Here is a 25,896-nt window from a genome sequence, read left to right on the forward strand (position 1 = left end):
AAGGATTGTGTACTGAACAGCTCCAGTGTATCATACTTTGCAGTTCTCAAAAATAGAACCAAATATACTGAAAAGAAACCCACATTAGGTATATGGAAATTTTTCAAATTAAAATTGTTTTCCTCTAGTGGAATCCTTATAGCTGTTGTACGACAGCCAACTTTCATGTCATGTCAGTGCCTCTAAAATTTTCTCTTGCACTTCCTGGCAGAGCTTAGCTGGTAGTGTCTGTTATCTCTGGTAGAAATCATAGTGATACACTACATTTCCACAGTGCATTAGTCTCACCAGTTCCCCCTACTGTGCAAATAGCTCAATTAATGTGAGTTTGGCACTTGGAAAACCACAAATATTTTTGGACTGCTTACATGCCATTTACGCAAACATTTTACACAAACGTTTTGTCTTATTACATGTCACTGTAACGTTAGTTGGGTGGTGTTCTCTATATTAATAAATGATGCATGTGTCTCAGAAAGTTCCTGGTGACTAGGACATAATCTAATTTCTGATAGAATCTGGCCAACATTCTCATGAAATATCTCAGCATTTCCATAAAGCCATGGGCAAGTGAGAGAAACTCATTTTTGCAGGTGAGAAAATTGAAATAGTGACTTAGATGTATCACCTCAAGCCTCTTTGTCTAATAATGTCTTTCCTATATATGTTGTTTCCAAAATAATATGGTTCAAAATTAAACAAGCATATTCAAATGTCAGATGATAAGTTTATATAATCCCTTAGTCACAAAGGCAGTTCCAGAAGGAGGTAGAAGGTATCCAAAACAGAATATCGTTATTTTTATAAAGTAAGAGATAGAGAAAGAACTGGGAAATGGCCCAAAAGGTTCCTAGACAATAACAGCCTCTCTTAATTGGACTGAATTCAATAAGATAATAATCATTAGTTTTATGAGTATCCATTGAAATACAAAATACACACAGTTCATACATGGACTTGAAAAGTGCCAGAAAAGCAGGATTTGTCTGCAGTTATTTTTTTATAACTTCATACCAGTAGTTTTCAGAAGAAATTTCTGGTTAAGCTATACAAGTGGTTTTCTGCCTTCTTTTACAGATTTGTTGGACCACCTTACTCATTCCCTCTCTTAACAATTCATGAGAAAAATGAGGATAAGTTCTTAATGAGGAACCAGTAAGTCATAATCCAAGATTTACTGAATTTCCTAAGTAATTTATTCATGTCAGAAATTTAAGTATAAATCATTTTTAACATTAAGACGAATTCCTGTTCAATACAAACTCCTGACCAACATACTTTTTTATTGAAGAATGATTGATGTACAATATTTTGTTAGTTTCAGGTGTACAACAGTGAATTGATGTTTATATACATTATGAAATGTTCACAAGTCTAGTTACCATCTGTCACTATACAAAGTTGTTGAAATATTATTGACTATATTCCCTATGCTGTATATTACATCCCTGTGTCTTATTTATTTTACAACTGGAAGATTGTAACCCTTAATCTCCTTTACCCATGTCATCCATCCCCACACCTGCTTCCCCTCTAGCAACCATTAGTTTGTTCTCTGTGTCCATGAGTATGTTTTTGTTTAGTTTTGTTTGTACATTTGTTTTTTAGATTCCACCTATACATGAAATCATTCAGTGTCCTCCTCTAACTTACTCCACTTAGCATGCACCTGTGCTGTCACAAATGGCAAGATTTCATTCTTTTTATGGCTGCATAATATTCCATTGTATACATTTTGTGTGTGTGTGTACCTCATCTTCTTTATCCATTCATCTATCAGTGGGCATTTAAGTTGCTTCCAAATCTCGGCTATTGTAAATAATGCTGTGATGAACATAGGGTACATATATCTTTTTTATTAACATTCTTGTTTTCTTTGGATAAATACCTAGAAATGGAATTTCTGGGTCATAAATAGGTCTACTTTTAATTTTTGAGGAACCTCCATACTGTTTTTCATAGATAATGGCATAAATTTACATTCCCCAAACAATGCATGAAAATTGCCTTTTATCCATATCCTCACCAATGCTTATTATTTCCTGTCCTTTTAATACTGACAGGTGTGAGGTGATACTGTGATTTTGGTTAGTGACATTGAGCATCATTACCTATGTCTGTTGAATCAATCTATATGTCTTCTTTGCAAAGACATCTGTTCAAGTACTCTGCCCATTTTTAAATCAAATGGTTTGCTTTTTGATATTGAATTGTATGAATTATTTGTATACAACTGAAAGTTAACCCCTTATAGGATATGTTATCTGTGAAGAATATCTTCTCTCATTCAGTAGGTTGGCTCTTTGTTTTGTGGAGTTTCCTACACAGGGCAAAAGCTTTTTAGTTTGCTTTAGTCACATTTGTTTATTTTTACTCCTGTTCTCCTTGCCTAATAGACAGGCTCAAAATAATATTAAGACTGATGTCAGAGCACTTACTCCTGTATTTTCTTCTAGGAGTTTTGTTTTCAGGTCTTGCATTTAAGTCTGTAATTCATTATGAGTTGATTTTTGTTTGTAGTGTAAGAAAGAGGTCCAGTTTCATTCTTTTGCATATAGCTGTCCAGTTTTCCTGGCACAGTTTATTAAAGGGTCTTTCTTCTATCCATTACATATTCATGCTTACATTGTCATGTTAATTGACCATATAAGCATGGATTTATTTCTGGGCTCTCTAGTCTGTTCCATTGATCTATATGTCTTTTGTGCCAGTCACTACCATACTTTTTTGATTACTATAGCTTTGTAATATAGTTTGAAGTCTGAGGGTATGGTACTCCAACTTTGTTCCTCTTTCTCAAGTTTCTTTGGCTATTCAGGGTCTTCTGTAGTTCCATACAGATTTTAGGATTATTTTTCTCTAGTTCTGTGAAAACTGCCATTGGGATTTTGATAGGGGTTGAATCTGTAGATGCTTTTGGTAGTGTCATTGTTTTAACAATGTTAATTCTAATCATTAGCATAGAAGAGCTTTCCATTTATTTATGTCATCTTCAGTTTCCTTCATCAGTGTCATACAGTTTTTAGAGTACAGGTCTTTTATCTCTTTAGTTAATCATTCCTAAGTATTTTTATTCTTTCTGTTGCAACTGTAATTGGGATTGTTTCTAAAATTTTTCTTTCTCCTAGTTCATTAGTTGTGTATAGAAATGCAACAGACTCTGTATATTGATATTGTATCCTATGACTTTACTAAATTCATTTATTAGCTTTTTGATGAGTCTTTAGAGTTTTTTATATGTAGTATCATGTCATCTGCAATGAGTGACAGGCTTACTTCTTCCTTACCAATTTGCATGCCTTTTATTTCTTTTGCTTGCCTAATTGCTCTGGCTAAGACTTCCAATAATATGTTCAGTACATGTGGCAAGAGTGAGCATCCTTCTCTTGTTCCTGATCTTAGAGGAGAAGTTTTCAAGTATGTTAGCTTTAGGTTTATAATATATGGCCTTTATTAATAATATTTGGTTGAGGTATCTTTCCTCTATACCCACTTTGTTCAGTTTTTAATCACAAATGGATATTGTATTTTGTCAAGTGCTTATTCTGTATCTATTGAGATGATCATGTGATTTTTATTTTTCATTTTGCTAATGTGGCATATCACATTGCATACATGATTGATGTGTGGATATTGAACCATCCTTGCATCTGGGAATAAATTCCACTTGATCATGGTGTGTAATCCTTTAAATGTATTGTTGAATTCCATCTGGTAATATTTTGTTGAGAATTTTTGCATCTGTATTCATCAGGGATATTATCCTGTAATTCTCATTTTTTGTAGTGTCTCTGACTTTGGTATTGTTAATTCTGGCCCTGCAAAGTGAATTTGGAAGGATTCCTTTCTCTCCTATTTTTTGAATAGCATGAAAAGGATAGGTATTGGCTCTTTAAGAGTTTGGTAGAATTCACCTGTAAAGCCATCTGGTTCTGTCATTTTGTTTTTTGGAAGTTTTTTGATTACTGATTCAGTTTCATTACTAGAAATCAGTCTGTTCAGATTTTCAGTTTCTTCCTGTTTCAATCTTTGAAGATTGTATGTTTCTAGGAATTTATCCATTTCTTCTATGTTATCCAATTTGTTGGCATGTAATTGTTTATAGTAGTCTCTTTAACCCTTTGTATTTCTGTGGTGTCAGTTGTAATTCTCTTTCATTTCTGATTCTATTTATTTGAGTCCTCTCTCTTTTTTACTTGATGTGCCTGGCTAAAGGTTTATAAATTTTGTTTGTCTTTTCAAAGAACCAGCTCTTGATTCCATTGGTCTTTGCTATTGTACTTTTAGTTTCTCTTTCATTTATTTCCACTCTGATCTTTATTATTTCCTTTCTTCTGCTAACTTTGGGCTTTGTTTGTTCTTCTTTCTCTAGAACCATTAAGTGTAATGTGATATAGTTTTTTGGAGATTTTTCTTGTTTCTTCGTAGGCCTTGTATCACTATAAACTTCCCTCTTAGAATTGCTTTTGCTGTCTCCCATAGATTTTGGAAAGTTGTGTTTACATCTTCATGTCTTGCAAGATATTTTTTAATTTCTTCTTTGATTTCTTCATTGATCCATTGGTTGTTTAGTAGCATGTTGTTTAGCTTCCACACATTTGTGTTTTTTCCAGTTTTTTTCTTATAACTGATTTCTAGTTTCATGTAATTATGGTCAGAAAAGATACTTCATATGATTTCAGACATTTTAATATATTGAGACTTTTTTATGGCCTACCAAGTCTGTATCTGATCTAATATGTCATTTAAGGCCAATGTTTTCTTATTTTCTATCTGGTTGTTCTATTCTTTGATCTAAGTGGGGTGTTAAAGTACCTAGTATTATTATGTTACTGTGAATTTCCCCCTTTGCATTTGGTAATATTTGTTTTATATATTTAGGTGTGCCTCTGTTGGGTACATAAATTTTTATAGGTGTTATAGCTCCTTGTTAAACTGATCCCTTTTTTATTTTATTTTAATGTGACCTTCTTTGTCTCTTGTTACAGCCTTTGTTTTAAAGTCTAGTTTGTCTGGTGCAAGTATTTCTACCCTAGCTTTCTTTTCATTTCCATTTGCATGGAATATCTTTTTCCATACCTTTACTTTCTGTGTGTGTGTTCAGATCTGAAGTGAGTCTCTTGTATATAGCATATAGGTGGGTCTTGTTTTTTTTTTTCTTTTTTATTAAGGTATTATTGATATACAATCCTATGCTCAGATTTCACATGAGCAACACTGTGGTTATTGCATTCCTCCTATTTTCAAGTCCCCACCATATATCCCATCAGTCACTGTCCATCAGCATAGTAAGCTTCTCTGTGCTATACTTCCTTCCCTGTGCACCCCTATATTATGTGTGCTAATCACAATGCCCTTTAATCCTCTTATCCCTCCCTTCCCACCCAGTCCCTTTCTCTTTGGTAACTGTTAGTCCATTCTTGGGCTCTGTGAGTCTGCTGCTGTTTTGTTCCTTCAGTTTTTCCTTTGTTCTTATACTCCACAGATGAGTGAAATCATTTGGTACTTGTCTTTCTCCGCTTGGCTTATTTCACCGAGCATAATACCCTCTAGCTCCATCCATGTTGTTGCAAATGGTAGGATTTGTTTTCTTCTTATGGCTGAGTAATATTCCATCGTGTATATGTACCACATCTTCTTTATCCATTCATCAACTGATGGACACTTAGGTTGCTTCCAATTCTTGGCTATTGTAAATAGTGCTGCGATAAACATAGGGGTGCATCTGTCTTTTTCAAACTTGAGTGCTGCGTTCATAGGGTAAATTCCTAGGAGTGGTATTCCTGGGTCAAATGGTAAGTCTATTTTGAGCATTTTGAGGAACCTCCATACTGCTTTCCACAATGGTTGAACTAATTTACATTCCCACCAGCAGTGTAGGAGGGTTCCCCTTTCTCCACAACCTCGCCAACATTTGTTGTTGTTTGTCTTTTGGATGGCAGCCATCCTTACTGGTGTGAGGTGATATCTGACTGTGGTTTTAATTTGCATTTCCCTGATGACTAGTGATGTGGAGCATCTTTTCATGTGCCTATTGGCCATCTGAATTTATTCTTTGGAGAAGTGTGTGTTCAAATCCTCTGCCCATTTTTTAATCGTGTTACTTGCTTTTTGGTTGTTAAGGCATGTGAGCTCTTTATTTATTTTGGATGTCAACCCCTTATCAGATATGTCATTTATGAATATATTTTCCTGTACTGTGGGATGCCTTTTTGTTCTACTGATGGTGTCCCTTGCTGTTTAATTTTTTTTAAGTATTATTGATATACACTCTTACGAAGGTTTCACATGAAAAAACAATGTGGTTACTACATTTTACCCACATTATCAAGTCCCCACCCATAACCCAATGCAGGCACTGTCCCACTTGTTCATTTTTCCTTTTGTTTCCCTTGCCCAAGGAGATATGTTCATGAGGGTCTTGTTTTTTTATCCATTCATTCACACTGTGTCTTTTGATTGGCACACCTAGTTCATTTACATTTAAAGTAATTATCGATAGGTATGTATTTATTGCCATTTTGTTGATTGTGTTCTGGTTATCTCTGTAGTTCTTTGTTCCTTCTTTATTCTGCTTTCTTGTTTTTTATTTTTGTTTTTATTGAGTGTTGATGCACTACAATTACATATGGCCATTGGGGAAGGCTGTACATCCAGCAAATGGCAGACGCTTGTGCAGCCAGACTCAGCCTCAGCCCCTGCCCCACCATATACCATGTTCTTTAAGTTGGGCAGCCTCAACCTTCATTTAGATCCTAGCCCTACTCATCTCAGAAGGGCTTCTGATCCCCAACTCCATTTCCTCATTTGCAAATGGATATGAATCCATTTGGGTTGTATATGCATGGAAAATTGGAACATGGTCACTTTCATACAATGTGGCTGGGAGGACTATTTGACAGTATTTGACAACAGCCTCTTACCCATGCCCTCTTGTCTTCTTCACTCGTAAAGTTACTCTTAAGGAAATAATTAGACAAGCAAAAATATAAATATAAAGATATTCCTTGTAGCTTTATGATAGTAGAAAGTATAAACATTCTAAATGACCTATAAAAAGAGAATTGATTTGATTCTAAAGAGGTAATTCAGTTGACTTCTTTATTCTTACATATATTTCCTTTCTCAAGACCACAGAACTCTTGCAGATATTAAAAATAATGTCTGCTTATGGAACAATTAGAAATTTGAACACTGAGTGATGATACTAGGAATCATTATTTTAGATATGTAGTGGTTTTGTGGCTTTGTTAAAAATGAGGCTTCAACTTCTAGAGATGAATACTCAATATTTACACATGAGTTGTGTGGGTAAAATTGCAATATTTCCAAAATCTCCCACCTGGCTTTAGTGCATCTGCATATCAATAGGTGTTTCCAAGGGGTGGAGAGAGTAAGTTAATCTCCATATCAATTGTTAATTACATGGGCAAGGGAGGGTTTATCTGGACCAGAGAGGTTGGGTGGAGCCCTCTCTTCTGCTACAGCCTGGTCAGGAGATGGGACAACTGTTTATAAGAAATAAACAGGCTTTTAAACTTTATTTCTCCCTTTGACTGATTTTGGTTTCAAAGGTATCTTGTATTCTGCTTTCTTGTTATTCGAGGACTTTAGTGTTATGTTTGGATTCTTTTCTCTTTATGTTTGTGTATCCTTCAGAGGTTTTTGGTTTTTGGATATCATGAGGTACATATATAGCACCCTATGTATATAACAGTTTAAGTTTGTGGTCACTTAAATTTGAACATATTCTAACAACACTACATATTACTCCTTTCCCCAACACCTTATGTTTCAGACATCATATTTTATATCTCTTTTTGTGTTTGTATCTCTTAACTAATTATGGTAGATATACAATATTTAATTTATTAAATTTAGTAAATATTATAGATATACAATTGAGTTATACAATGACTTGATTTTACTGCTTTTGTCTTTTAACCTTCATACTAGCTTTATACCCGGTTGCATTACCTTTACTATATGTTTGCCTTCACCAATGAGATGTTTTTTCTTTCCTACAATTTATTTCTAGTATGGCCTTTTCTTTTCACTTAAAGAAGTACCTCTACTACTTCTTATAAAGCCAGTTTAGTGATAATTAACTCCTTTACCTTTTACTTGTCTAGGAAACTGTTTTATCTCCCCTTCAACTGTGAATGATAACCATGCTCATATAGCATTCCTAGCTTGAGCTTTTTCCTCTCACCACTTCAAAAATGTCATGCCATTCCCTTCTGGCCTATAAAGTTTCTGCTGCAAAATCAATTGATAGTTGTATGGGAGTTCTCTTTTACTTAACTTATTGCTTTTTTCCTGCTACTTTTAAGATTCTCTCTGTATCTTTAATTGTTGTTTTGTAATTATTATGAGTCTTGGTGTAGACCACCTTGGGTACATTTGTTTGGGGCTCTCTGTGCTTCCTAAACCTGGATGTCTCTTTCTTTCCCTAGGTCAGGGAAATTTTTAGCTATTATTTCTTTAAATAAGTTTTCTGCCCCTCTCTGTCTTTCTCTTCTCCTTCTGAGACCCCTGTAATGTGAATGTTAGTAGATTTGATGTTGTTTCAGTAGTCCCTTAAACTTTTTTTTTTTTTTTCAGATTCTTTTATCTTTTAGCCATTCAGTTTAGGTGATTTCCATTACCCTGTTTTCCAGGTCACTGATCTGTTCTGTATAATCTAATCTGTTGTTTATTCCCTCTAGTGTATTTTTCATTTCTGTTAATATATTCTTCAGCTCTGATTTGTGCATGCTACTATTTTCTCACTTTGTTGAGTTCTCATTGTATTCATCCATCCTACGAAGTTCAATAAGCATCTTTTGACCATTACTTTGAAATTTTTATCAGATTACTCATCTGCTTTGTTTTTTTATGAGATTTTGTCTCATTCTTTCATTTGAAATGTATTACTCTATCTCCCCATTTTACCTAACTGTCTGTGTTGTTCCTATGTATTAGGTAGTTGAGCTACATCTCCCAGTCTGGAAGGAGCAGCCTATATAGATGTCCTGTGGCACCTGGAAGTGCAATCCCTCCCTGGCCACCAGAGCCAGATTCTCCAGGGGTATTCCCTATGTGGGCTGTCTATGTCTCCTGTTGTGGGAACACTGGAACTACTGCAGCACACTGTCAGGTCTAGCTCCCAGCCCAACAATGAATGTGAGGCCCAGTTGCAACATGGCTGGCTACACTGCTATGGGCATGCTGGCAGATGGGGCCTGTCAAGGCACAGCTTTATGTGGGGCTCTCAGCAGGGCACACCCCTGGTGTTAATAGTCTAGAAGGAAAATTCCAAAATGGCAGCTGCCAGCATCAGGATCAGCGTGGCAGAATGCTTTAGTGACAGTGGCTGCCACCAGTATCTCAGTCCCCAGGAAAAGGCCCAGTTGCCTCCTGCCTCTCCAGCAGGCATTCCAAGATTAGTCAGTGGATATCCTTCCCCTGTTTATGCACTTTTCCATCTGATGTGTTTGTTTCTTTTTCTAGGTCAAGCTAGTCTGTGCATGAGCCTTTTAAGAGTAGGTTTTGCTTCCCCTACAGTTCAGTAAGTTTCCTAGATGTATTCTTGTTAGTTTTCAAATACAGGTATTTTGGGGGCTCATCTTTCCTGTGCAGGATCTAAGGGTTGGGTGCTAATGTGGAGCTCGAATCTCCTGCTCCTCAGGGAAATGTTCTGTACCTTTGAGATCCCTCCTGACTGGAACAGTACACCTGGGTATGTTTGTTTTTCCCCCTTTATTGATACTGTATCTCTCTTTTCTACCCATCTCTGTGCCATCCCTTCTTGTGAAGCCTGTGTTCATCCCCTTCAGTGGGGATTTCCTACTTGTAGGTTTCCTTCAGGGGGAACTATTCCATATATAGTATGGAATTATTCCATAAGAATAACAAATTACTCCATTTGTTGTGTCTGTGGGAGGAAGTGAGCTCAGAATCTTGTGCTGCGACCTTAGACCCTCTTGCTCCTGACTAACATTCTTAAAATCACCATTATAGGCTAGTCAGACATTACTAGACTGTGGGATCTTCCTTGCTTTCTATATGCCAGAAATCCAGGCTTCTAAAGATCTTTAGTAAGGTCTGAAGATAACAACGTGTTTCATATTTTCAAGTAGCCTCTAGGAAATGCCTTGTAGAACCTAAATTGAAAACTAATATATAAGTCTTTACTCTGTGGCTGTGGTCCCAGTGAAATCTAACCACTACCAAAAATCACTTCCATACCTAACCCTTACTTTGACCAAGTGACAATAAGTCTGTCAAATTCAACCTTTAATACGTAATTTAGATTTATGGGTCTAAAGAAGTAAGGAAGAAAGTATAAAGCTTTGCTGTCCAATATGGCTAGCTGCTAGCTAGCTACACATGGCTAGTATAAAATTAAATAAAATTGAGTAAAATTGAAAATTCAGTTCTTCAGTTGCACTAATGTGGCCACCATGTTGAACAACACAGATGTAGAGTATTATTGGATAATATAGATGTAGAACTATGCAAAGTTTAATTTGACAAAATTGTCTAGAAAGTATTAATATAAAAGGCACTTTAGTTGATAGTGATTTATTTTTTTTAATATATAAATGCCCCTGTGATGGCTTTTTTATAAAGAATAAGAACAAAGACAACCAGATTGTCTATAAATCGAAGCTATAATTCATTTCATTGTGCCAAAAAAGTGACTTCTAAATTTAGAAATCCTAAAACTCCTACCCTAAAAGATTTACAAACACAAAACTTCTAAAGGCTAAATGTGCAGAATTATATGTAAAGCTAGTTCAGGAGTCCCATAATTTCTCCAATCCATTTTGTGGTGCTCTTCTCTTCTGCACATTTGCTCATTAGCTTCTCCACAATATGTTGACTTAAACGTTTATGACATATATCTTATTTTAAACCTGTATCTAATCTGTTGACTTAGACTGTAGCTCCTTGGGAAACAAAGGCTAATATATACCCATTTTTATGTATCGTCTTGAGGTAAAGCCTTAAAGTGCCACTTAATACGGCCCTATATTTGTCAACTTTGTGTACGAAAGTGATTGTCTTTGTTCTTAAGGAAATGTGGCCTCCCATCTCTCAGTAAGATTGGTAAAATGTTTTTCTTCATTCAGTTTTTTTCAAAAGCAGACCCTTCCAATAAATTCTGTTCTATATTGGCTGAGTCCAAGCTAAGCCAAGGAAGAGTTACAGTTAGCCTGGAACATCTTGTGCCAGAAAATAAAGTACTCAAAAACTGATAAGATCATAGAGGACTAAGAGCCATCCTGAAGGGGATTACCACTTGCTAAATCTGGGGGAAATTAAGTACAGTAATGAGTTACAAATCACTGAAAAAATAAGAAGGTATGAATTCATAATGTTGATGGATTGATAGGCAGGTAGACGGATGGATGAATGCATGGAGAAAGGAAGGCTTTTATATTAGAATGCTGATTGAAAATGGATGGAATGGTGAATTGGAATCACCATTTTACAACCATCATAATAAAGACTGCTTTGGGCAAGAATTATTAGTGGATGCTAAATATAAGGGAGAAGTTTTGACAAGGAACAGGATGTTTACATAGACATAATTGTCTTCCCACATACTGCTTCTTAATTATAAGGAGGAAAATAACTCTGAAATGGAGAAACTGGTAAGAGGCAGATGGGCCTCTGGATGTGATGCCTTGAGAAACATTCAACACCATTTATGTCATATGTAAGTGGGAAGCGTAGCCTGTATTCAGAATGTCATTGAAAAAAGAAATAGGAATAGAGGGCAGGGAGAAGGCTGAGGAGCTGTTTCAGATTGAAGGAAACTAAAAAGACATGACAACTAATACTAATCTTTGATCTAGGACTAGATCCTGGACTCAAAGTGAAAAAAAAAATTGTAAAAAGAACATAATTAGGACAATTGCCAAGACTGGAATTTGGCTGGTAGATTAGATGAACGTATTGATGTCAAATTTCCTAAATTTGGTAGCTCTGCTATTGTTATATACTAAAATACCTTTGTTCTTAGGAAATACACAATGAAGTACTGAAGAGTAAAGGGGCATGATTCTATAACTCAGGCTCAAATGGTTCAAGAAAATAGTTGTATGTGTGTGGAGAGAGAGAATGCAATAACAGGTGTACTGCATCAGCTGGTGAATTTGAGGAACGGCTCCAAGAGAGTCTTGCAGCTTTTCTGTAAGTTTGAAATTATTTCAAAATGAACATTAAAAAAATTCTATTCACTGTTTTCTAGCCCTTTCTAAGGCACAGAATGATGTGATGATAATGAAGATGCAATCAGAGAGACTTTCAAAAGAATACGACCGACTCCTAAAAGAACACTCAGAACTTCAGGTGGGTGACGTCCACTTTGTGGGCCTAAAGTTCTTGAAATATAATTACCTTGGAAACAGCCTCAGTGACTGGACAGATAAAAGGAGAAGGAAGATGTGTATATGCACACACACACACAGTGGAATATTATTTGGTCTTAAAGAAATCCTGTCATTTGCAGCAACATGGGTAAACCTAGAGGGCATGATGTGAAGTGAAATAAAGCAGGTAGAGAAAGACAAAAAAAAAAGAGAAATATAATTACCTAAGTCAACTGTTTGGGTTATATGCCCTTCTCAAATCAAGAGGATATACTTAATCTTGGCTTTGTTAAATGATTAAGGGAGCCAGATTTTTACCTAGAGAATAAGTATTAGGATATTGTATGAAAATACAACACAATCATAACAGAGAATTACTGGCATGCATTCTAGTTTGGGTTAAATTTTAAGCAAAAGAATTTAGCCATAAAAATGGTGACATTTAAAAACAGACTGGTTTTGGACATTTCTGGTTTTGCTATTTACAATGTCTCCCCTAATCATGCCAAAATAAGGCCAAAAATTGAAGCTCTGTATCACACTGCTTCTGTCCCACTGTTATAGACATCTTATGACAAAGCCAATGGCATTCAAATACATAATTTACCTCCAAAGTTGGTTTGAACAGTGGAGGTGGAAAAATGGACTTTTCATTGTTAATGTCATCAAGACAAGGGCCATAGATATTCTTTCTCTTCCCCTCCAGTCCTGCAAGAGTCAGTTCCCTACATTCATCTATGATGGGCTTATCTTTCCCTTCCCTCTTGGACTTCCAGCCCCTAATCTGAGCTGGGAATAACCATACTCCGACCAAGTGTGGATAGAATTCAGTGGAGAAACCATTCCAGAGGAAGCCCTGGCCCTCCCAGTTAATGAAGGGGCTATGCTCTTCTGCTTTCAGGTTGGACTTATCCTCAGAATTTGGCAGCCTTTGTGGCTTTCAATCAGGGCTTTTTAGCAATTATAGCTCTCTAGTTCTTTCCCTATACTAGAAGCTCAAGTCCCAGGATTTATTTCCCTGCATCTTCATGGGCAGTGTATCTCCAGGTTCTAGCACTGTGCCTGGCACAAGACAAGCAAGCACTATATTCACAGGGTTTAGAGTCAGACAGGCCTGGAATAGCTATAGCTCTCCTGGTAGCTTTGTGATCCCAAGCAGTTATGTTACCCTCTTTATCTGTAAAGTCAGAATAACTCCTGACTCACTGGCATGTTGAAAGTATTAAATAGAATGTGTAGGGTACTTAGCCTCATGCCTGGCTGATAGTAAGCACTCAAGAAATGATAACTATTATCATAATTATCATCATCAGTATTCATCTGTAGAAGTGTTTCTGAAAGAATGAGTTATTCTCAACCAGCCTTGAATTAGAGCCAGTCAGGAAGTCCAAAGTGCATGCATAATATGGTTCCCAGTTGAGTTGTATTTTGATTTAACTAACCTACTTTAACAATAGGGCAACCGAGAGAAGAGAAGTACCCTTTGTGCTCCAAACCCAGACCCCCAAGAGGTCAGTGCACATGGTCTGGAGTAGGTAGGTAGATTTTCAGAGAGACTATCCTTTCCCCATCTCTAAAACAGAGGTCCTGAAATTGCTAGCTTCACCATACCATGATGAGATTTACTCCATGGCCTCCTTCAAGATCCACCATGGGAAGTGAAGAAACACTTTAGAAACCTCTCACCTAGATAAAACTTCTTTTCCCTCCCATTTGTGAGGTCAGTGTATACTCAACAAGGATGAGTACTCACACCGGTGGACAGTGCCTTGGTGTCAGAGACATTTAGAGTCGTAAACATGGAGAAGAGAAGCAGGAACATTCCTCATTTTTTTTTTGGTCCATAGCCATTGCTGATATCCCCATTATGGTAACAGCTAACGATTCTCTTAGTCCTTAGTCCTTGAAGAACACATGTGACAGTAAGATCCCTCCACCCATTTCCTTTCCAAAAAAAACTTCTGCTTGCAGCTCAAGAATTCTTGGTAAAAGATGATAAAAAGAAACTTATGAGTGATGCCTTCCCACAGAAGCAGTTGTTTTATAGCTCTTTCTTTTAAAAATGACTCCTTCTCAGGTGTGACAAGTGCCATACTTAGAGTTGGATCTTGTTCAATAGTGTATTTAGGCCTTGATCTAATTTTTGCTTGTGTCCAGGTGTTTGAAATATTTAATGGACATTTATTGAAGGTAGCTCTGGACAAGTACTTAGCTAATGACTTCATGTATGCATCCTGTTTATTTTCCATCACAGTCCACTAAATGAAAATATTTTAATACCCAAATATGTGGATGAGGAAAACAAGCCCCTGAGTTATAATATAATGTACCCAAAATCACTGAACTAGAAAATGACAGCAAAGTTAGAATCCAAATCAGGAAATCTTTCTGCAGAACCTCCATCATTAACCACTGTGCTCTTTGTCCTGTGCTGGTCATTTGACTGTGTTCTCAGATCCGTTCTCTTCCCACTTTGCTGTTCTAGCTCAAGGAGCTACATTTCTCAGGATCCCTTGCTCTCTGAGTTCTGGGCAGGTTCAGCCAGTGGGAGGCACTAGCATCAGACTGCGGGGAGGAGGGGAAAGACAGATTCCTCTCACTCTGTCTGCTTCAGGTTTTAGATGATAACTACACAGCAGCTGTGTCTCTTTCCATGGTCCCCCTGCCCCCTGGGCAGCTTCCACCCAGTGCCCCTCACTCGTGGGACCCATAACACTATCTCTTCCCTTGTCCCTCCAGTGGTGGTGGTTTTTGCTCTTGCTAATCCCTGAAGTGCATTACCACACTGTTTGGTGTGTCTACTCTCTCATCACCTATAAAGGCAATTCTGCTGATAAATACCTGTTTAAAGAAATCAAAACTCTCAGCTCCATTGTTTACTAGTTCTGTAAACTTCAGATGAATCATTTGACAGCCGTGCACCTTGTCTTCCTCATGACTTAAATAAGGATTATAATGCCTGGAGCATTAAACCAGATCCTGTTCAAGAAAGTACTTTAAATGTTGTTAAACAAGAAAAGCTCAGAGAAGCTCTATACCACCAGAAGATGCTTATAGTTATTTCTCAGACATTTTTTCCTATCCACCTACTCACCCCCTAGTGTTCAATATGAGAACCTGTGTAAGATTCTGAGAGTTTGTTGTTACTAAATGAGAGCCATTTTCTTAAATTTGCTTTAAAAGTGACTCTTACACTTGGGTATTCATCTTCTGAACTCTACCTGAGATGCAAAAGATTGCGGTAGATCATCTATAATAAAAGCTAGATAAAATTGTCCTTCGTGAATTTTACTGCTATTGACAAACCAACCTTAATAATTTAATTATATCCTAAAAGTCCTTTGGGAAACTTAGCTTTCTCAATTTTAAGTAGTTGACTTAAATAAAAATAATTACAAAATGCTGTTAAAATATTAAGGAAACAAAGGTAGAAGAGGATAAAGCTGATTTCTTTACTGTAAAAAGTCCCACTTTGCATCTTTTAAATCTGTTGGATTTCCCCATCTGGTCCCCTCCCTGTTATAGGCACTAAATAAATACTAGAAAACAATCCCTTTGAAAAATGTGGTCTTTGCCTTTCCTTGTTTGCCCTGGCTGTCTCTCTCTTAGAAAAGAAAAAACAGAACTATAGTAAGGGTAATTGGCAGCACATACCCATGAGTAGCTGCCACATTTTAAATTTCATTTTGGAAAATCACCCTTCACTTAAACGACTTGTCCAGAGTAACACCTCCATTAAGGCTGTGATTTTTATCTAGAAGGATAAGATACATATAAATGCATGAAAGTGGTTCCTTATCATTAAAAATACCTGCTTTAATCCTGACTTCTGGATTTGGTTGCTTAGAGTGAATGTTATTAAGGTTTCTCTGAAAGTATTAATGCTCAGCCTGAACAAGAGCTTAATGACCTGCCCCTATACAAACAAGCCTGTACGGTGCTGCTTCAGGGGCCTTTTTTTCCTTAGTGTAGACTTTTAACTTTTTAGTGCAGATGGTCCCTAAAGGTTCCATTTCTATCCCATTTTCCTCCAGTTTTTTTTTTTGAGAGGGCACTCTCATATTTATTGATCAAATGGTTGTTAACAACAATAAAATTCTGTATAGGGGACTCAATGCTCAATGCACAATCATTAATCCACCCCCAGCCTAATTCTCATCACTCTCCAATCTTCTGAAGCGTAACGAACAAGTTCTTACATGGAGAACAAATTCTTACATAGTGAATAAGTTCTTACATGGTGAACAGTACAAGGGCAGTCATCACAGAAACTTTCGGTTTTGATCACGCATTATGAACTATAAACAATCAGGTCAAATATGAATATTCGTTTGATTTTTATACTTGATTTATATGTGAATCCCAAATTTCTCCCGTATTATTATTATTATTATTATTATTTTTAATAAAATGCTGAAGTGGTAGGTAGATGCAAGATAAAGGTAGAAAACATAGTTTAGTGTTGTAAGAGAGCAAATGTAGATGATGAGGTGTGTGCCTGTAGACTAAGTGTTAATCCAAGCTAGACAAGAGCAATAAAACACCCACGGATGCAGAAGATTTCTCTCAAAACAGGGGGGGTGAGGTTCTAAGTCTCACCTCTGTTGATCCCCAATTTCTCACCTGATGGCCCCCCTGCGACTGTGCATGTCTTCATTTTCCTCCAGTTTTAAATGATATAGTCATGTTGTGATCAGCAAAGAATGACTTGAGAAGGAAGCCAGTTCTGTTAGCAGGTATCTGAACAATAACAACAAAAAGACCACCCCATCTGGGCTTTTTGGTTCCCTTCATTCTTTCTTTGCCAAAAATTTTAATTGGGTTTGCAAGAGGGGAGTTTTAGAAATTTTGTTTCTCTGGTATAACCTGTAAAACAAAAGCAAAACAGATTAAGGCAGGAAAAAAATTGAACCTCTTAAGAAGCACTATAATTAGCACTCACGATATAGGTAGGTCACGGGGAAGGCAGTCCAGCACGGAGAAGACAAGCAGTGACTCTGTAGCATCTTACTGTGCTGATGGGCAGTGGCTGCAATGGGTGGGGGGGACATGATAATATGAATGAATGCAGTAACTACAATGTTGCTCATGTGAAACCGTCATAAGATTGTACATCAGTGATACCTTAATTTTTTTTAAAAATGAACATCTTAAGAGTGTTATAGTTTCCCTCCAGAAATTTTCTTAAGTAAAACCCACAAATTTTGTAGTTTTTAAAATTTGAGACCTTCTCAACCTGTATTTTAACATTTGATTATTCTCATAACTAGTAACTATACACAGAAAAGAGAATGTTTTGTAAAATTCCTTGTCTCATCTATGACTCTGTTTCTCACTCTTTGCTAGAATTACCCAAGTCATATTTTTTTCTTGCAGGATCACTCAGGGAAAGGCTCTAAGAAAGCCCTGTGAACTCTATGAAAGAAGACTGTGATACTCTGTGTCAGGATGGTATATTTGTTACCATGTTAGCCTCCAGAAAATTTGAAATTCAGTTCAGGAAAATGTACTGTCTATGACTGGCCAACAGTTTCTTAATGCCACACACAGGCTGTTATCATAATACATTATCACAAATCTGATGCTTTATGCATATTGTAAAGTCTGTATTTCAGCTCTGTAGTAAAATAATAAGCATGTTAAATATCTTACTTAGATATTGATAGTCACACTGGTGTATGATGGCTCTTTACCAATAAAAGGAAGAATTCATTAGCCAGTTAGTTCAAAAATTAGACTTTAATTGCATGAAACCATTTAAAGACAAAAGCTTTGATGAGTTTCCAATAATAATAATAGTAATATATTTAATCAGATGGTGCTGATAATGCATTTGAAAGTAGTATTCAGTATCAGCAAATTTGTTCATGAGGTGATGAAATAAAGATAAATGGTCAGAATTAACCACTGTATTTACAGGGAAGAATCAGAAAGGCAAAAAACAAAAACAATGACCTAAGTTGGTTTTTTAGGCCTGATAGTACTATAATTTACTCTCGGAGAGCAACTATATTGATAATTATGTTTTTGTTACTGTGCTTCTGCACCGGTTGGACTGTTTTTGTTGACATTTGTGTTAATAATACATAATTAGTAAGAGTTCTACCTTTTTATAAATTTTACCTAGGAATGAAGTTTACATCTATTTACATAACTGCTATAGCTCTGAACTGAAATTACTTTACAACAGTGTAGAATTGTTGACTTAGAAAGTTAATGTATAACATATCCAAAAAAAGCAGTGTTTCCCATCACTGAAAATTGCTAGTTATATGAATATTACCTCAAATATACATACACTGGTGTCAGTTTCTCTTGAGCTGTTTCTGTATTCTGAAACTATTAAATACTATTTTTCCACTCAAATACTCATGTAGAATTCCTTTAGAAGATGATAATGTGATGTTAACATGATTTAGGTTGTTGCAGTGGTTAGACATGAAAGTCATCTTTTGTCTCATAAAGACCTAAGAGAAAATGGAAAATAATGACAAGTTTTTACTTTCCTGATAATTTGTTTTATCCTTTGTTGTTTATTATCATTTTAGTACCAACTTTACATGTATTTATTTATTTTTCATTGTAAAGTAGATGAAATGAGCAAGTACAATAACAGTTTTATTTTAGATAAAAGTCAGGAGTTACTGCTAGAAAACAGACATGTAGGAGACATTTAACAGGAGTGAGAAATGGGAGTGAGACCATATGGGCTGACAACACCATCAATAATGAGGAAATGGAGTGCTGAAATGGGAAAGAGCTAAACAAATGACAGCTCGGAGTATCAACTTAGAAATATCAGTGAGAGCTGCATGGGTACATACATAGATGCAGAGTGTTTATGATCTGGGCCTGCTGTACAGAAATCAAGTCTAATGACAGAACTTACAGAAAGTAGAAAATAGCTTTAGAATTGGCAGACCAGCTTCACCACTCATTTAGCCATGTGATTCTAAACAAATTACTCAAACTTGCTAGACTTCTATCTTCTCATCTCCAAAATGGAAATAATAACATTTTGTTCAGGATGACTTTATACACTGAGATTCTCAAACCTTGTTCAGACTATACAGAAAGGGGAAAGTCTGATTGCTCTTTGAAGAGCATGAGGATTTGAAAGATTCTCAGAAAGTACTTTATACATTTAAGCACGGTAATCAGACTTCAACCCTCTCAATTTTACAGATCTGCAACCTGATGCCTTAGAAATTTGAGCAGTTTGCCAAGGTGACATGTGGTTAGGTTCAGGGACAGCATCTGAGTCTTGAATTCAGATAGCCTTGTTCCCCAGATGTTACTCTAGTCTTTATAGTCAAATTAGCTATAATTTGCTAAACAAAATATTGATGTATTAGCCAGAGTTTAAACCAAAGAGTTGGGCTCCAGTCTGTGTTCTTTACTACCTTATAACTGCCTCTCAAGCTTATGTCTGTTAGTTCTTACTACTGCCCTTGCCATGATGGTGTTCAGCAAATCCTATTATAAATAAACATGTATCCGTGGATTTAGTTCTGCTGCATATCAAGTTATTCACTTAGGGCTCCAAGACCTAATTCCAGCGTGTGTGTGGCAGGGGCTGGGGGTGCCCCATACACACAACATCTACTGGTGTGCAAGAATTCAATCAATTCTGAAGCTACTCAGCTGGAGATAGCATTTTATTTCCCAGGTGAGGGCTCAGTCCCATAAGATTGCCCTTCCATCCCCTACGTCAGACACCAGTCGTCACAAACCCCTGCCTGTTGTTATCTGTGCTTCTCACCAACTGGCTACAGATTGGATGTTCCAATAACTTCCCCCTTAATTTCAATTGATTTGCTCCTGCAGTTCACGGAACTCAAGGGAGCACTTAATATTTACCAGTTTATCAAAGGATATGATAAAGGATACAAGGCAACAAGCACATGAAGAGATATGTACATCAAGGTCCTGAACAAAGGAGCTTTTGTCCTCGTGGAGCTTCGGACCTGGCTTGGTGGCTTGTACATCCGTTATGGTTCCCCAAGAGTGGAAGCCCTCCAAAAAGGGAAGAGGAACAAAAATCTCTCCTCGGGGTGTTTATGAAGACTTCATTACATAGTCATGATTAACTAAGTCATTGGCCATTGGCAATTGATTCAACCTCTAGGTCCTCTTTCCTTAAGGGAGGTCAGTAGTAGAAGTGAGAGTGGGGACAGATGAAAAGTTCAACCTTTTTTTTTTTTTTGAGAGCACATCTCTCATATTTCTTGATCAAATGGTTGTTAACAACAATAAAATTCTGTATAGGGGAGTCAGTGCTCAATGTACAATCATTAATCCACCCCCAGCCTAATTCTCATCACTCTCCAATATTCTGAAGCATAACGAACAAGTTCTTACATGGTGAACAAATTCTTACATAGTGAATAAGTTCTTACATGGTGAACAGTACAAGGGCAGTCATCACAGAAACTTTGGGTTTGATCACGCATTATAAACTATAAACAATAGGGTCAAATATGAATATTCATTTGATTTTTATACTTGATTTATATGTGAATCCCACATTTCTCCCTTTATTATTATTTTTTTTTTAATAAAATGCTGAAGTGGTAGGTAGATGCAAGATAAAGATAGAAAACATAGTTTAGTGTTGTAAGAGAGCAGATGGAGATGATCAGGTGTGTGCCTGTAGACTAAGTGTTAATCCGAGCTAGACAAGGGCAATAAAACATCCACGGATGCAGAAGATTTCTCTCAAAATAGGGGGGGTGAGGTTCTAAGCCTCACCTCTGTTGATCCTCAATTTCTCACCTGATGGCCCCCCTGCGACTGTGCCTGTCTTAGGTTGTTCCTCCCTTGAGGAATCTTACTCGTCTCTGGCTAACCAGTCATCTTCCAGGGCCATACAGGGAAATGCAAAGTTGGTAAGTGAGAGAGAAGCCATATTGTTTGAAAAGGTTAGCTTTTTACTTCTTTGCAGATTTATGCCCTGTGGCTTCTATGCCCAGCATTTGTCTTGAGGTATCTTTACCACTTGGAGGAATTATGATACTCGGTGAATTCGATATGAGACACAAATTCTATTTAAGAGTTGTAATTAGGAAGGAAGAGAAAAGCTATAGAGGTAGCAGACGGAAGAAAACATGGAAAGATTGATTATTTCTTTGACATATCTTCTTGTAGAGTAACTTAAGCATGTGTAGGTTTTAAACTACTAATTAAATTGCACACACACATTAACATAATAGGAATACAGTTACATAACCAAAGCAGATCTATAATTACCAGCCATCTCCAGTAAAGCCAAGAAAACCAGTTAGGCACCCTAGGCATTTGTGAAAATTTGTCTATAATATGATGGATATTGTCCAACTGTACTTGAACAGTCTGAGAGAAATCAGACAAATTAAAACAACCCATTCCTGGGGACTGTTCACATCCCATATGTTCTTTTAACAGTAGATAGTCTGTAGTCGTAAGATTTTGGAGCGCTACAACTTGCACTTTTCCTAATTCTTGGTTGAGTTCCAACAGTATAGATCCAGTCAAATTGGTTGTTTTACTGTATGCACAGGCCAGCTTAGATATCTCCTTCTTCATTCCAATGGCAAGTCCAGGAACCGGTAGGATGAATGCAGCTACAACTGCAGCATCGCCTGGATCTTTGTTGAGGTTTTTTGATGATCATCTTCTGGTATGACTCTTCCAGAGAGTGCTGATGTTGGAAGTTCTTCTTCATATCATATCTTAGTTCATTTTCTGGGTAGCCAAATTAGGCTTTGATCCTCTGTAGAAACACAAACAGACCCTTTGCCCATGCGTTGATATGCCCTTTATACCACTGTATAGAACTCATTGGAGGTCACCACACAGGAACTGCTTTTTTTTTTTTTAAGAGAAAGGAATATTATCAGAAAAGTCTACCTCCATAGCCAATCATCTGACACCCCCTTTAAGTGATCAAAATTAAGGATATTTAAAGCATGCATTAATCGTTGATTTACAGTTAGTTTTATCCTATCAGGAAGTAATCCCCCTTCTCTTTCATTCTTTTTTTTTTTGTTATATTTAATCTATATTTACATGAAGAATATTATGTTTACTAGGCTCTTCCCTATACCAGGTCCCCCCCATAAACCCCCCTACAGTCACTGTCCATCAGCACAGCAAAATGCCGTAGAATCACTACTTGTCTTCTGTGTCTTGTACAACCCTCTCCTTTCTCCCACTGCCCCTATGCATGCTAATCTTAATACCCCACTTCTTCTCTCCCCTCTTATCCCTCCCTACCCACCCATCCTCCCCAGTCCCTTTTCCTTTGGTACCTCTTAGTCCATTCTTGGATTCTATAATTCTGCTTCTGTTTTGTTCCTTCAGTTTTTCCTTTGTTCTTATACTCCACAGATGAGTGAAATCATTTGGTATTTCTCTTTCTCCGCTTGGCTTATTTCACTGAGCATAATACCCTCCAGCTCCATCCATGATGCTGCAAATGGTAGGATTTGCCCTCTTCTTATGGCTGAGTAGTATTCCATTGTGTATATGTACCACATCTTCTTTATCCATTCGATGGACATTTAGGTTGCTTCCAATTCTTGGCTATTGTAAATAGTGCTGCGATAAACATAGGGGTGCATCTGTCTTTCTCAAACTTGATTGCTGCATTCTTAGGGTAAATTCCTAGGAGTGGAATTCCTGGGTCAAATGGTAGGTCTGTTTTGAGCATTTTGATGAACCTCCATACTGCTTTCCACAATGGTTGAACTAATTTACATTCCCACCAGCAGTGTAGGAGGCTTCCCCTTTCTCCAGCATTGCCAACATTTGTTGTTGTTTGTCTTTTGGATGGCAGCCATCCTTACTGGTGTGAGGTGATACCTCATTGTAGTTTTAATTTGCATGTCTCTGATAATTAGTGATGTGGAGCATCTTTTCATGTGTCTGTTGGCCATCTGTATTTCTTTTTTGGAGAACTGTTCAGTTCCTCTGCCCATTTTTTAATTGGATTATTTGATTTTTGTTTGTTGAGGCGTGTGAGCTCTTTATATATTTTGGACGTCAAGCCTTTATCAGATCTGTCATTTAGAAATATATTCTCCCATACTGTAGGGTTCCTTTTTGTTCTATTGATGGTGTCTTTTGCTGTACAGAAGCTTTTCAGCTTAATATAGCCCCACTTGTTCATTTTTGCTGTTGTTTTCCTTGCCCGAGGAGATATGTTCAAGAAGAGGTCACTCATGTTTATGTCTAAAAGGTTTTTGCCTATGTTTTTTTCCACGAGTTTAATGGTTTCATGACTTAGATTCAGGTCTTTGATCCATTTTGAATTTTCTTTTGTATATGGGGTTAGACAATGGTCCAGTTTCATTCTCCTACATGTAGCTGTCCAGTTTTGCCAGCACCATCTGTTGAAGAGACTGTCATTTTGCCACTGTATGTCCATGGCTCCTTTATCAAATATTAATTGACCATGTATGTTTGGGGTAATGTCTGCAGTCTCTAATCTGTTCCACTGGTCTGTGGCTCTGTTCTTGTGCCAGTACCAAATTGTCTTGATTACTATGGCTTTGTAGTAGAGCTTGAAGTTGGGGAGTGAGATCCCCCGTACTTTATTCTCCTTTCTCAGGATTGCTTTGGCTATTTGGGGTCTTTGGTGTTTCCATATGAATTTTTGAATTATTTGTTCCAGTTCATTGAAGAATGTTGCTGGTAATTTGATAGGGATTGCATCAAATCTGTATATTGCTTTGGACAGGATGGCCATTTTAATTATATTGATTCTTCCTAGCCACAAGCATGAGATGAGTTTCCATTTGTTAGTGTCCCCTTTAATTTTTCTTAAAAGTGACTTGTAGTTTTCAGAGTGTAGGTCATTCACTTCTTTGGTTAGATTTATTCCTAGGTATTTTATTCTTTTTGATGCAATTGTGAATGGAATTGTTTTCCTGATTTCTCTTTCTATTGGTTCATGTTAGTGTATAGGAAAGCTACAGATTTCTGTGTGTTAATTTTGTATCCTGCAACTTTGCTGTATTCCGATATCAGTTCTAGTAGTTTTGGGGTGGAGTCTTTAGGGTTTTTTATGTACAGTATCATGTCATCTGCAAATAGTGACAGTTTAACTTCTTCTTTACCAATCTGGATTCCTTGAATTTCTTTGTTTTGTCTGATTGCCGTGGCTAGCACCTCCAGTACTATGTTAAATAGCAGTGGGGAGAGTGGGCATCCCTGTCTAGTTCCCGATCTCAGAGGAAAAGCTTTCAGCTTCTCACTGTTCAGTATAATGTTGGCTGTGGGTTTATGATATATGGGCTTTATTATGTTGAGGTACTTGCCCTCTATGCCCATTTTGCTGAGAGTTTTTATCATGAATGGATGTTGAATTTTGTCAAATGCTTTTTCAGCATCTATGGAGATGATCATGTGGTTTTTGTCTTTCTTTTTGTTGATGTGGTGGATGATGTTGATGGATTTTCGAATGATGTACCATCCTTGCATCCCTGGGATGAATCTCACTTGGTCGTGGTATATGATCCTTTTGATATACTTTTGAATTCTGTTTGCTAATATTTTATTAAGTATTTTTTCATCTACATTCATCAGGGATATTGGTCTGTAATTTTCTTTTTTGTTGGGGTCTTTGCCTGGTTTTGGTATTAGGGTGATGTTGGCTTCATAGAATGAGTTTAGGAGTATTCCCTCCTCTTCTATTTTTTGGAAAACTTTAAGGAGAATGGGTATTATGTCTTCTCTATGTGTCTGAGAAAATTCTGAGGTAAATCCGTCCGACCCAGGTGCTTTGTTCTTGGGTAGTTTTTGATTACTGTTTCAATTTCTTTGCTCGTAATTGGTTTGTTTAACTTTTGTGTTTCTTCCTTGTCAGTCTTGGAAGGTTATATTTTTCTAGGAAGTTGTCCATTTCTTCTAGGTTTTCCAGCTTGTTGGCATATAGGTTTTCATAGTAGTCTTTAATAATTCTTTGTATTTCTGTGGGGTCTGTTGTGATTTTTCCATTCTCATTTCCGATTCTGTTGATTTGTGTTGTTTCTCTTTTTCTCTTAATAAGTTTGGCTAGAGGCTTATCTATTTTGTTTATTTCCTCAAAGAACCAGCTCTTGGTTTTGTTGATTTTTGCTATTGTTTTATTCTTCTCAATTTTGTTTATTTCTTCTCTGATCTTTATTATGTCCCTCCTTCTGCTGACTTTAGGCCTCATTTGTTCTTCTTTTTCCAATTTCGATAATTATGATGTTAGACTATTCATTTGGGATTGTTCTTCCTTCTTCAAGTGTGCCTGGATCACTATATACTTTCCTCTTAGGACTGCTTTCACTGCTTCCCACAGAAGTTGGGACTTTGTGTTGTTGTTGTCATTTGTTTCTATATATTCCTTGATCTCTATTTTAATTTGTTCGTTGATCCATTGATTATTTAGAACCATGTTGTTAAGCCTCCGTGTGTTTGTGAGCCTTTTTGTTTTCTTTGTAGAATTTATTTCTAGTTTTATACCTTTGTGGTCTGAAAAATTGGTTGGTAGAATTTCAATATTTTGGATTTTGCTGAGGCTCTT

General features: G+C 36.8%; 1 protein-coding gene across 5 annotated transcripts in view; it reads left to right on the forward strand.

Moving 5' to 3' along the window:
- BCAP29 (B cell receptor associated protein 29) overlaps nt 1-25,896 on the forward strand; it is a 74,172-nt gene that overhangs the window by 44,213 nt on the left and 4,063 nt on the right. For 3 of the 5 annotated variants that reach the window (XM_073239036.1, XM_073239037.1, XM_073239038.1), the window contains exons 7-8: nt 12,242-12,342; nt 13,820-13,912. In XM_073239036.1, the coding sequence (XP_073095137.1) occupies nt 12,242-12,342; nt 13,820-13,897 (179 nt within the window). In that variant the 3' untranslated portion in view covers nt 13,898-13,912. Of the gene's footprint in view, nt 1-12,241; nt 12,343-13,819; nt 13,913-17,738; nt 19,867-25,896 lie in introns of those variants that run through there. The other 2 variants (XM_073239040.1, XM_073239039.1) reach the window with 2 other exon arrangements.

This window comes from Manis javanica, chromosome 6, assembly GCF_040802235.1.
Source record: "Manis javanica isolate MJ-LG chromosome 6, MJ_LKY, whole genome shotgun sequence".
Classification (NCBI taxonomy): Eukaryota; Metazoa; Chordata; class Mammalia; order Pholidota; family Manidae; genus Manis; species Manis javanica.